The following is a 12,239-nucleotide window of genomic DNA, read 5'->3' as shown; positions in this document are numbered from 1 at the left end:
CTCTCTCTACCTCACACTCTCTCTCATACACACACTTTCTACCTCACACTCTCATACACACACACTCTCTCTCTACCTCACACTCTCTCTCTACCTCACTCTCTCTCATACACACACACTCTCTCTCTACCTCACACACACTCTCTCTCTACCTCACACTCTCTCTCTACCTCACACACTCTCTCTCTACCTCACACTCTCTCTCTACCTCACACACACTCTCTCTCATCCCCTTCCCCACTTTATGGTGCAATCTTGTCTGTACTCTTCCTCGGCTCTTTGATTCTCTTCATTCCTTCTCTCAATTCTTTCTTTTTCCATCTCCCCCTCCTGAGTAAGCACACACACACACACACACACACTCTTACCCAGTTCTTTGGAGCCTTGGCTGTCACTGGCCAGTTCCCCGAGTTTGACCAGTGCATCAAAGTAGCCCTTAGCTGCAACGGTTACTCCTTACGGAGACAGAAAGAGAGAGACAGACAGAGAGAGGGTTTTTGCTATGTTATTAATGCTCAAATACAGGCCTTCCTTACCAAACGCAGTGTCTTGAGTAAGAGTCAAATCGTTTTACCAAAGCATCATGTTACACATAATATTTACATCCTACACGCCTTAATCAAACAGCACACCCAGCACAAAAATAACAGTGAAATATCTGCATGTTGTGCTGACAGAGACCGTCGACCCCTGAAGTAGAGAGGGCGATGTGATGGGGCTCGTCACTTCCACCGGGTGAAATAGGTCCTCTTTGGTCCGGTGGTCAGGGCATGTGTATAACACCTTTGGCACCTGGGTTGGAGACCAGGGTGAATTTGCTGCCCTTTGCCCTATGTTTTGTTGATTTCAAAAAGGTTTTTGATTCTGTTTAGCATACTAGACTGTTTTATCAAATTCTAAAATGTAGTGTAGGCGGCAAAACATATAGCCTTACATTTTTATATTTGATTAATCATTGCTCAACAAAACTTGACAACAAAAGAACAGAATCCTTCTCTCAGGGGTGTGGGGTGAGTTAGGGAGGCAGTTCGAGTCCAACCCTGTTCAACATTTATATAAATGAGTTAGTGGTGTTACTGGAACAACCTGAGGCCACTGGACTGACCCTAAACAACACAGAAGTGAAATTTGTATGAACAGAAGAACCTGTAGGTTCCGTCTCCGACAGAGCCAGGGCTGTAACAGCAGATGGACCTGCTGGAGCGGTTCTGTAGAACTGGGCCCTGACAGTCAATCTGGACAAAACCTTTGATCTGGGAGTGAATGCACTAAAAGAAAAATACCAACTAATGCATGCAGGGTAGAATTAGGTTGATTTCTGTTGATATCTTTCTATTTCCATTCATAAAATGTTCTGGTTGCATCTAAACTCTAGCAATCAAAATTCATTAGCATTTCAAACCCAAGACCTCAGCCCTAAACCCCCTTGGTCAGCTGGAACTGGGACTAACTAACCTACTGACCCCCAACACACAGCAAACTCAATCCTGACCAAAGTCCAATCAGAGTTACCAAATTATCAGAATAAGGAAAGAAACCTCTCTGGAACATTGGGAATGACACCAAAACTCAGTCTAAATTGCAGACCTATCGGCCACTAAACAGAGAATAATAATTCTCAGAATATCTCTACACCGTCAGAGATCCACAGCAGAGACAGTGACCACAATCTGGCCATAGAAACAGGCAGATACAAACAATCCTCTCTGCCCAGAGAGAGAAGACTGTGTGGTCACAGTGAGAAGACTGTGGTCACTGTGAGAGTGTTAAGAAGACTGTGTGGTCACTGTGAGAGTGATGAGAAGACTGTGTGGTCACAGAGAGAGCGGTGAGAAGACTGTGGTCACTGTGAGAGTGTTGAGAAGACTGTGTGGTTACTGTGAGAGTGGTGAGAAGACTATGATCACTGTGAGAATGGTGAGAAGACTGTGTGGTCACTGTGAGAGTGGTGAGAAGACTGTGTGGTCACTGTGAGAGCGGTGAGAAGACTGTGTGGTCACTGTGAGAATGGTGAGAAGACTGTGATCACTGTGAGAGTGGTGATAAGACTGTGATCACTGTGAGAGTGGTGAGAAGACTGTGTGGTCACTGTGAGAGTGGTGAGAAGACTGTGATCACTGTGAGAGTGGTGAGAAGACTGTGATCACTGTGAGAGTGGTGAGAAGACTGTGTGGTCAGTGTGAGAGTGGTGAGAAGACTGATCACTGTGAGAGTGGTGATAAGACTGTGATCACTGTGAGAGTGGTGAGAAGACTGTGTGGTCACTGTGAGAGTGGTGAGAAGACTGTGATCACTGTGAGAGTGGTGAGAAGACTGTGATCACTGTGAGAGTGGTGAGAAGACTGTGTGGTCAGTGTGAGAGTGGTGAGAAGACTGATCACTGTGAGAGTGGTGAGAAGACTGTGTGGTCACTGTGAGAGCGGTGAGAAGACTGTGTGGTCACTGTGAGAATGGTGAGAACACTGTGGTCACTGTGAGAGTGGTGAGAAGACTGTGTGGTCACTGTGAGAGTGGTGAGAAGACTGTGATCACTGTGAGAATGGTGAGAAGACTGTGATCACTGTGAGATTGGTGAGAAGACTGTGGTCACTGTGAGATTGGTGAGAAGACTGTGATCACTGTGAGATTGGTGAGCAGACTGTGTGGTCACTGTGAGAGTGGTGAGAAGACTATGATCACTGTGAGAGTGGTGAGAAGACTGTGTGGTCACTGTGAGAGTGATGAGAAGACTGTGTGGTCACTGTGAGAGTGGTGAGAAGACTGTGGTCACTGTGAGAGTGGTGAGAAGACTGTGTGGTCACTGAGAGTGGTGAGAAGACTGTGATCACTGTGAGAGTGGTGATAAGACTGTGATCACTGTGAGAGTAGTGAGAAGACTGTGGTCACTGTGAGAGTGGTGAGAAGACTGTGTGGTCACTGTGAGAGTGGTGAGAAGACTGTGTGGTCACTGCGAGAGTGGTGAGAAGACTGTGATCACTGTGAGAGTTGTGAGAAGACTGATCACTGTGAGAGTGGTGAGCAGACTGTGATCACTGTGAGAGTGGTGAGAAGACTGTGTGGTCACTGTGAGAGTGGTGAGAAGACTGTGTGGTCACTGTGAGAGTGGTGAGAAGACTGTGATCACTGTGAGAGTGGTGAGAAGATTGTGGTCACTGTGAGAGTGGTGAGAAGACTGTGTGGTCAGTGTGAGAGTGGTGAGAAGACTGTGATCACTGTGAGAGTGGTGAGAAGACTGTGTGGTCACTGTGCGAGTGGTGAGGTCCAGGCAAAGAGAGAGAGAAAGGGAGAGAGAGAGAGAGAGAGAAAGAGGGGGAGAGAGAGAGAGAGGAAGAGAGGGAGAGAAAAAGAGAGAGAGGGGGAGAGAGAGAAAGAGTGGGAGAGGGGGAGAGAGAGAGGGAGACGGAGAGGGAGAGAGAGGGAGAGAGAGAGAGAGAGAGAGAGAGAGAGAGAGGGAGAGGGGGAGAGAGAGAGAGAGATTCCTGGAAATTTGCTCACACTCATGCTGTGTGAGCGAAAAAGAAAGAGGACAGTAAAACAGTGATGACTCACCTGAGGAAACAGTGATGACTCACCTGAGGAAACAGTGATGACTCACCTGTCAGAGCTTTCTCATAATGCTTCCCCATTGTGACAAAGTTCTTCAGACTGGGGTTAAACTGGTCCAGGATGCCCTGAACACAGCATCAGCATAATTACTTAGTCACAAAAAAGACTCAGTGCAAAGACAGACAGAATTACACCCTCACCCACACAGACTGACCCAGACCACCATCCACACAGACTGACCCAGACCTCCATCCACATAGACTGACCCAGACTCCTCAACCCAGCCCTACCCCAAAGAACCACATGTGTTCTTTTATAAATTATAACTAAACACTGCAGATGAAGTAAAAAAAAAAAAAAAAAACATAATAAAGTGATGTGACAATAAAAGTGATTTGATTTGATTGAAGAATGGATGAAGAACAGAAGAAGCATCAGGTGGAGCCTGGAACTCTAACCCTAACCCTTACCCTAACTCTAACCCTAACCCTAACTCTAACCCTTACCCTAACTCTAACTCTAACCCTAACCCTTACCCTAACCCTAATCCTAACCCTAACCCTTACCCTAACTCTAACCATAACTCTAACCCTAACCCTAAGCCTAACTCTAACCCTAACCCTTACCCTAACTCTAACCCTAAGCCTAACTCTAACCCTAACTCTAACTCTAACCCTAACCCTTACCCTAACTCTAACCCTAAGCCTAACTCTAACCCTAACTCTAACCCTAACCCTAACCCTAAGCCTAACTCTAACCCTAACCCTAAGCCTAACTCTAACCCTAACCCTAAGCCTAACTCTAACCCTAAGCCTAGCAGCAGTAGTCGTGTTTACCTTGTAGACATTTTCTGTCATTTTGTTCAGCTCATCAGATCGTGACATTGTGCCGCTCTCACGCTTGTTTCAGCCACTGTCCTGCAAAAGTCCTGCAAGATCCAGCTCTAAACGTCAGGGTGATGCCAGTGCGTGATGGGAGGGAGAAAACATGAGTCCATCAAATGAGTCCAACATTTCCAGTCAGAGAACAGAACAGAGTTAATTAAGTAGTTGTAAAAATATATAGCTGAACTTTGCATTTATTTTTTTTTATTTACATTTTTTAATTTGGCTTAGTGCTTTAAAATTGTAGAAAAGTATTAGGATGGCCTACAGATGATAATTCAGACATACTTGGTTGGTTATGTGTGTGTGTGTGTGTGTGTGTGTGTGTGTGTGTGTGTGTGTGTGTGAGAGAGAGAGAGAGAGAGAGAGAGAGAGAGAGAGAGAGAGAGAGAGAGAGAAAGTGGTTGAGTCTTCAATCATTTTTATAAGGAACATTTTGTTTTTGCACTACAGTGACAAATGTCAGTTTAGTACTCAGCTGCAAACATTAAGCATAAATGAAGTAAATACATAATGCCTTTTAAGGTCTGCCAGGTGACTAAATGTCAGCTCACTACTGGTTAGATCACTACTGGTAAGGTCACTACTGTTGTTTTCTTTTGTTCATAATGAACAGTGTGTAAGTCACATGCAAAAATGAGCACAGATCAGTTAGCTGGGAATAAGAAGAAGAATTCAAGACTATCGTGATTTACAAGTGACATGTTTACTTAAAGTTCTCGTAATCCTGAGGCTAAAGTTTAGATTTCTCAGCAGATGGTGCTGTGCAAGTGTGTTACTGTGCTGTGCGAGTGTGTTTCGTGTCTTGAATCCATCACCCTAAGTTAGAAATGTCCCAGTTCCAGGCAGGGAATCAGGGCAAGTGTCAGAGCCCTGAACAAACAGGCACGCTCTTTACACAGCTTCCCCTAGAGCAGCCCCAGAGCAGCCCCAGAGCAGCCCCAGAGCAGAGGAAGCCAGGGACAGGAATTCCAGTGCGGATTAAACATTCAGACGGAACCACACCCTCCCCGGCTCCCCCAGAGAAAGGGACATGGGGGCCTCTCCATCGTCCTGCTGTTATTGCTGGAGATTAGGCAGAAAACTTTAACCCCTAGACCAAGTGATGGAGAGTTGTACAAAGCAAACATTCTCGCTGGTCTGATCTCTTGGCCTGTTGCTCTCGCACTCTTTCTCTCTCTCTCTCTCTCTCCCTCCCTCTTTCTTGCTCTCTTTTTCCTTCTGTCACTTTCCATCACTTCTTATGTGACGTTAATCTATTCTCATGTTCCTTTTCTCTCCCCGTCTGCTGTGAGTCAGGCTGAGCTGATCACTGTTCTGTTACTCAGAAGATCAGCCATTGGCTTCACCATACAGTGTGAAAACCTGAGGCGTGAGCGATGAGTGATGAGTGACTGAACCTGAAGCGTGTGCGGGTGTGTGGTGAGTGACTGAATCTGAAAAGTGTGTGGGTGTGTGATGAGTGACAGAAACTGAAGCATGTGTGGGTGTGTGATGAGTGACTGAACCTAAAGCGTGTGTGGGTCTGTGATGAGTGACTGAACCTGAAGAATGTGTGTGTGGGTGTGTGATGAGTGACTGAACCTGAAGCGTGTGTGTGGGGGTGTGATGAATGACTGAACCTGAAGCGTGTGTGGGTCTGTGATGAGTGACTGAACCAGAAGCTTGTGCGGGTGTGTGATGAGTGACTAAACCTGAAGCATGTGTGTGTGTGTGATGAGTGACTGAACCTAAAGCGTGTGTGTGTGTGTGTGTGTAATGTAGCCTAGTGGACTCTCTGATCTGTTCTGTCTCTGGTACAGTGTGTGGGTGTCTCCCCCCTCCTGCTTATGGAGAGATTTCCACTGCACGCCTGCCAACTCAAGCTCCAACTGAACCTCCAAGGACTCTGTAGATATTTTCACTATCATACTAAAGGTGCAGTCTGTAGACAGTCTGTAGGTATTTGGTCAGTTTTTCTTTCCACAGTACACTGGGTTTGAAATAAAATGATGAGGACCATGTGCCGACTCTCAGTTTTATTCCAAGATGAACTGTGTAGAAATTACAATGATTTTTAAACACAACACCAAAAGTAATTGAACCAAAAGTACCAGAAGTAATTGGGCATAACGCTGGGGTGTTTCTTGGCCAGCTCTAAACTGTGGCACCATTAGACATTAAACTGTCTAGCAAAAGGTCTCAAGTTGACTCTAAAGGTGGCATGTTTATTAGTGCCTGGACTCTTGCGCCACGAGCAATGATTTATCATTAGCATAAATCAATCTACACCAAATCTAAATATCTGTCTGACAGACAGCAGAAACAACCCAACTGTTTGGTAGCACTGTTAATAGTCAGGAAGTCACTGATGAGCTCAGCAACAGAAAATGTACAGAACAAGAACTATTTCCAGGCTAGAGGTTTACACGCATGTTGAGCCGATTTTTCCGGCTCAGTGACAAAGATTGGATGTTTTTTAAGCAATGTGACCTAGAAAAATCCGAACTTTTCATGTCAGATTAGGTCCACTTTCATGTGCAGTCCTACCTTATATCTCATCTCCAGCAATGCAACCCCAGTAAGAACTGCACGATGGGAATTCATGTGTTCTTCTTCCCTGTACAGGCCCACCTCCAAAGTCCACATGCCCCTCCCACCTCCACTGACCACAGACTCCACCCACCACTACAACACATCTCTCTGCACAAAAGTACTTGCAACAGCTGCTAAAACAGAAATATATTTGCTTTTTTAAAAACCCACATCGCTTTCTCACCCTCATCCTTATTCTCAGCAACAGACAAACAGATGCATGGTTTCTGCAGTAAATAATCCTTCAGTAAACAGGTTTTCACGTTTTCGTTTGCTCGTCTGTCTTTACTGATGTTAGTTTTACTTACATGTCGCTGTAGCTGCCCTGGTAGAGTAAGGCGCTAGCGTTAGCGACCTTATGATTTGAATCCCACAGAGTATACAAAGTAGCCTACTGATTAATATGAAATCCACTTTAGGCAAATCTAAAAACTTTATGTTGCTTTTTACATCGAATGTTTACATCAAGCATCTCTGCACAAATGTGGGGAATCGGGGATGAGTTGAAGTGCACAGAAGCATGTTAAGTGTGCCGATCAGTACTCTCAACACAGTCAGCAGTCTCTCACAGCAAGACACCTGACACATGCTGCTGAATGAGCCATTAGGATACATTTCCCTGCACGTATACGTATACTACTGACTGAGATACATACATACATATATTTACCTGTTTATTTTGTATATGCATAAACACCAGGTCACTTATGCTGTCCAGTAAACACAGCGAATTCCAGTACACTGCAGTACTAGTGCCAGCATATACTGTGTGTGTGTGTGTGTGTGAGATTATAGGGGGTAACTGTAGTGTGCGGTAGTTACAGATGCAGAGGTAGTAAAAATTGCAGTGTAGCGCACAAGGTTTCCAGGGTAACAGGAGTTTCAGAAAGCGATCCTTATGCTAACACCACACAAACGCGCGATAGGGAAAAAAACGTGTATTTTCATGCTTCCACGGTGATTCAAATATAATTTTATTTAATCTTATTCATTTTTTTCCCGTTGATGCAGACACATTAGCTACTGGGGCACCTGTTGTGAATTAGGGAGGGATAGTGAGCGCTGTTCGTCTTTGAGAGATTGTTCCCTAAGGCGGGTACAAAGGCGAGCGGTTGTGTTAATGAGGGAAGATGGTTTATTTAACAGAAAACAACGATAATGACCGATAATACCTGCATTTATTTGCATTAACCACCGGTTTGGAACAGTAACCGTTGTTTAAGTAGTCAGCAATGCGGTGCAACGGGCGCCGCGGCCTGCAGCAACCATTAAAATCGGCATCTCAACGGCAAAGCCTGAAACTACTCTCACATTGTCATCATGATCACTAACTATATCACAGCTGATAGCACAAGCAAGCCGTTAGCGCATGGCAGGACCCCCTGAGGATTCAGGCTGGAAACAGCGTGCTTACTAAAGTCGTTAGCTTAGGCTGCATATTTCTGCGAGTCCCAAGCGAATGAGCAGGCAGACCGACTTTTCCCCGTGGCCATATATATATATAAAAAAAAAAAAAAAACGCACCTGTTGATCTGGAAGAAACGATCGGGTTGTGCAAAGCTTTTCTGCGCATCGGGTTGGCAACACTTACCTCGTGCACCTTCCCCAGACCTCCTAGCCACGCGCTCGGAGGGTCCTTCCGTTCCTCGCACGCTCTACTTTCTCTCCCGTTACTTTTTCCGCTACTATTGTGAGGGGTAGAAAAAAAACCACCACTGTGCAAAATCCAACTCCACCCCCCCCAGCTCCGCCCGAGTGCCCCCCGCCCCCCTCGCCCTCTCCCGGTCTCTCTGCCCCCCACCCCCCTATACGTGCGCGAAACGAGGTCAGACATTCGGTGCCGCTCGGTACTGGCTCGTTGTTCCGCAGGTCGCGCTCAAGACTTCACGCGCTCATTAAAAACGGATCTTTCCAGACTAGCCCGTTAAGGGCACGCGGCAGATTACCGTGCGGGGTGTTCCGCGCGCCAAGTGCCTCCTCGGTCGCTCTCTCTTTTTTTCGGGGACAATGTCCTCTCTCACTTTCTCTCCGTCTCTCCCTTTACTCGGAGTGAATAACAATGAGGCAGCGGGACGAGGCTCTGAATAGCACAGCGCAGAAGGAACGAGCAGGACCTTTTAAAGCACGACTGCGCCGTGCACGGGTCGGGCCGCGCGCACCTCCCCGCCAGCGTTTCTGATTCTGCAGTGCAAACCAAACTCTGCTCTTAAAATGCCCGTTCGGTTGTTACAAATACTTTAATAAAGTATTAAATACTTTAATACTTCTTATTAAAGTGACAGTCTGCGCATGCGGTCACGGGATTACTCGCCATAGCATCTTTATTATTTGTACTTTTTAAAAAACAGTGTGATCTCTCTATAGCCTTTGTGTTCTGCGCTTGTGAACTTTGACCCCTTTCTCTGAACATAGACAGACGCGGAGAGATCAAGAGGTCAGTGCTAATATCAATCGGGGAATGATTCAGTGTTAGAAGACCGAAAGTCTTCCCGTAGTAACCCCATAGTAATAATCCAATTACTCGGCTATATTAAGTTAACATGATTTCTCTCGCCCGGGCCCTTTCATGTGTTACGGAGTTTTATACTAATCATTTCACTTGTTTACTGCTGTTTTGTGCTGAGGACACTCGTATAATTTGTCTCAAAGGTCATTTCACTTGTGAGTTGTTTGGGTTGTCTTTGATATAGGCTGTCATATACCGCCGCAGTCATCTGAGGGATAGCCAAATTAAAATTGTAAATCAGCATTTCAACCTGCAATATTTCACTACCACCACTTGATGGCAGTATGGGAGTTGCGTTTGGTGGGCAACAGGCTTAATATGCTCGCCCACAGACCGGTAAGTAAATGTCACGTTTGGCATCTATTTGGCAACGCTATTCACTCCTCACAGAAAGACTTATTTAGCGCAGAGGAAGAATAAAATCATGACCTGATCCCTGTTACCATTGTTCCAAAGTACAAACGAAATGTACAAAGTATTATTTACCTCCACATTATTGTGGAATTATCTCAAAGTCTTTGTCAAAACAAATACCTCTCAGTTTCTCTCAATTTCAATGGTAAAGTCCACTTACAGAGGCGATAGTGTGTAGTTCTATACATTTGCTATCTGATTAATAGTGTTATAATACACACTAGTCCTACATGTTAGACATCTGAATAACAGTGTTATAATATTATGTAACTGATGTGTGCAGTCTGTGTACAGAGTGAATCAGTGGCTTGTTTGTTGTATAGGAATGTGGTTATTATTATTATTATTATTATTATTATTAAAATATGTCTGGGTTTATCAGTGATCTGTGCAGAGAGAAGCACATCAGTCTTCAAGCGAGTGTGTATATCCACTTTTCGAGGGTGTGTGTCTATCCTTCTATCTGTCTGGGCTGACTTGTTTTTCTCTCTCTCTCTCTCTCTCTCTCTCACTCTCTCTCTCTCTCTCTCTCTCTCAATTTCAATTTCAGTTGAACTGAGCTGTATTGGCATGACAAAATCATTTTGCATTGCCAAAATATTTCCCAACAGAAGGAGTAACACGTACACAAATAGGAATATAGGAATGCAATGTTAAAGAGGGACATTTCATCAGTGCAATGTTTTAATCATAGTTTAAATAATCTTCATGATCAACATGATCAATTTGTCTTTACTGAAATACCAACATTTATTGATGTAGTAAGATAAGTCGTGTCAAGTTTATTTATGATATGAAGATCAAAACCCTCCTTCATAGTCAGGCTTTAGGTGGAGTTTCACCACCTGGTTAACTCCAGACCTTCTGCATAAAATTAAGAGAAATTGTTTGCTGATCATATATACATTTTGCCCCCACCTTTCCGATCAGCCCTAATCTTTAAAGGGGACTATTAACCCCCTTTATACAGGTTAACACACTTCTCTGGGCTCTTAATGAAATGTCTGTGGCATGATTTGGTCACAGTACCTCAGGAACCAAGCACCACAGCATTGTTCTTCCCCTGTGTGAACAGCCCTGTACAGAACAGCCTGTTAGAGTTTTTTTTAAATGATAATAAGCCTCTTCTCACTCCAACCCCCCCCCCCCCCCCTTCCATGGGAACCCTGGGAGAAACATGGGCTGCTGGCGAAAACAGTAATGCAGACAAACAGTGTTAGTGTTACTGTGGATCCTGCTGCAAGTAACCCAAATGACACCAATCATTTTCTAGAAATTTAAATGTGATACATCACCACAGTTATTAGTGTTAACTACTGCAAATTGGCCAAGGAAACATGTAGTTGGGTTACCGTCATTCTTTTTTAAATACTTACATTTTAAATACTTACATTTTAAATGCTTACATTTCCCTCACCTGCATTTTACCACGTTGTACTGACCCAAGTTGGGAAAGCAGCCAGACACAAAGTGTTTAGCACACATGTAAAGGTTTGTGCAGACTGCACACATACAGGTTTGTGCAGACTGCACACACGTACAGGTTTGTGTAGACTGTTCTTAATTTTGACATAATGCTAGCGGGTCTGGTGTGTGTGAAAAACAAAATGGCACAAAGGTAAGATAGTTCTCAAGCTGTGAGTGGAGCTCCTCACATTGAGGGCGGTATCATTTCCTGACCAAAGGGTCCTTCTTTGTGTGGTATTATGGAATATTCAGAGTTACTAGGCCCTGAAAATGGCAGTACAAACAATGCACACACACAGTGCAAAAATGCAACAGGGAGTTGAGTGTGGTATGAAATAACAATACAATTATCTACCTCATCTGTGCATGTTTACATAGTTATTTATGGTCAGATTAGCCTTCTTAAGCTCAAGACTCCCCTGGGCCACCATAGTTTTTGGCCAGTGCATCACAACTGCATGCAGACCCTCAAGAGGTCTGACCTGCCCTGAGCTCTGTGTGCCTACAGCATTAATATAGTTTTAATACAGCATGTGCCTACAATATTAATAATGTGTCTGCCTATAGTATTAATACAGCATGGGCCTATAGTAGTAATACAGCATGTTCCTATAGTATTAATACAGTGTTTGCCTATAGTATTAATACAGCATGGGCCTATAGTATTAATACAGCGTGTGCCTATAGTATTAATACAGCATAGGCCTATAGTATTAATACAGCATAGGCCTATAGTATTAATACAGCGTGGGCCTATAGTATTAATATAGCATGTCCCTATAGTATTAATACAGTGTTTGCCTATAGTATTAATACAGCATGGGCCTATAGTATTAATACAGCGTGTG

The 12,239-nt window shown here is 44.4% G+C and overlaps 1 protein-coding gene across 5 annotated transcripts in view; it reads right to left on the bottom strand.

Moving 5' to 3' along the window:
- The window catches only part of zgc:158689 (BAR/IMD domain-containing adapter protein 2), a 24,510-nt gene extending 15,366 nt beyond the window's left edge, over positions 1–9,144 (bottom strand). For 2 of the 5 annotated variants that reach the window (XR_014117032.1, XM_081696791.1), the window contains exons 1-4: positions 8,596–8,924; positions 4,383–4,489; positions 3,596–3,671; positions 369–455 (exon numbers count right to left, since the gene is read on the bottom strand). Coding sequence is in view for 3 of the 5 variants with exons in the window: in XM_081696791.1 (XP_081552917.1) it covers positions 369–455; positions 3,596–3,671; positions 4,383–4,430 (211 nt within the window). In the remaining 2 variants the exon portion in view is untranslated. Of the gene's footprint in view, positions 1–368; positions 456–3,595; positions 3,672–4,382; positions 4,490–8,595; positions 8,926–8,950 lie in introns of those variants that run through there. The other 3 variants (XR_014117033.1, XM_081696790.1, XM_035530426.2) reach the window with 3 other exon arrangements.
- Between the last annotated feature and the right edge of the window lie 3,095 nt (positions 9,145–12,239).

Source organism: Electrophorus electricus, chromosome 14, assembly GCF_041902795.1.
Source record: "Electrophorus electricus isolate QZ-2024a chromosome 14, ASM4190279v1, whole genome shotgun sequence".
Lineage (NCBI taxonomy): Eukaryota > Metazoa > Chordata > Actinopteri > Gymnotiformes > Gymnotidae > Electrophorus > Electrophorus electricus.
The sequence above is the reverse complement of the archived record's forward strand: the minus strand, read 5'-3'. Positions and strand labels throughout refer to the sequence as shown.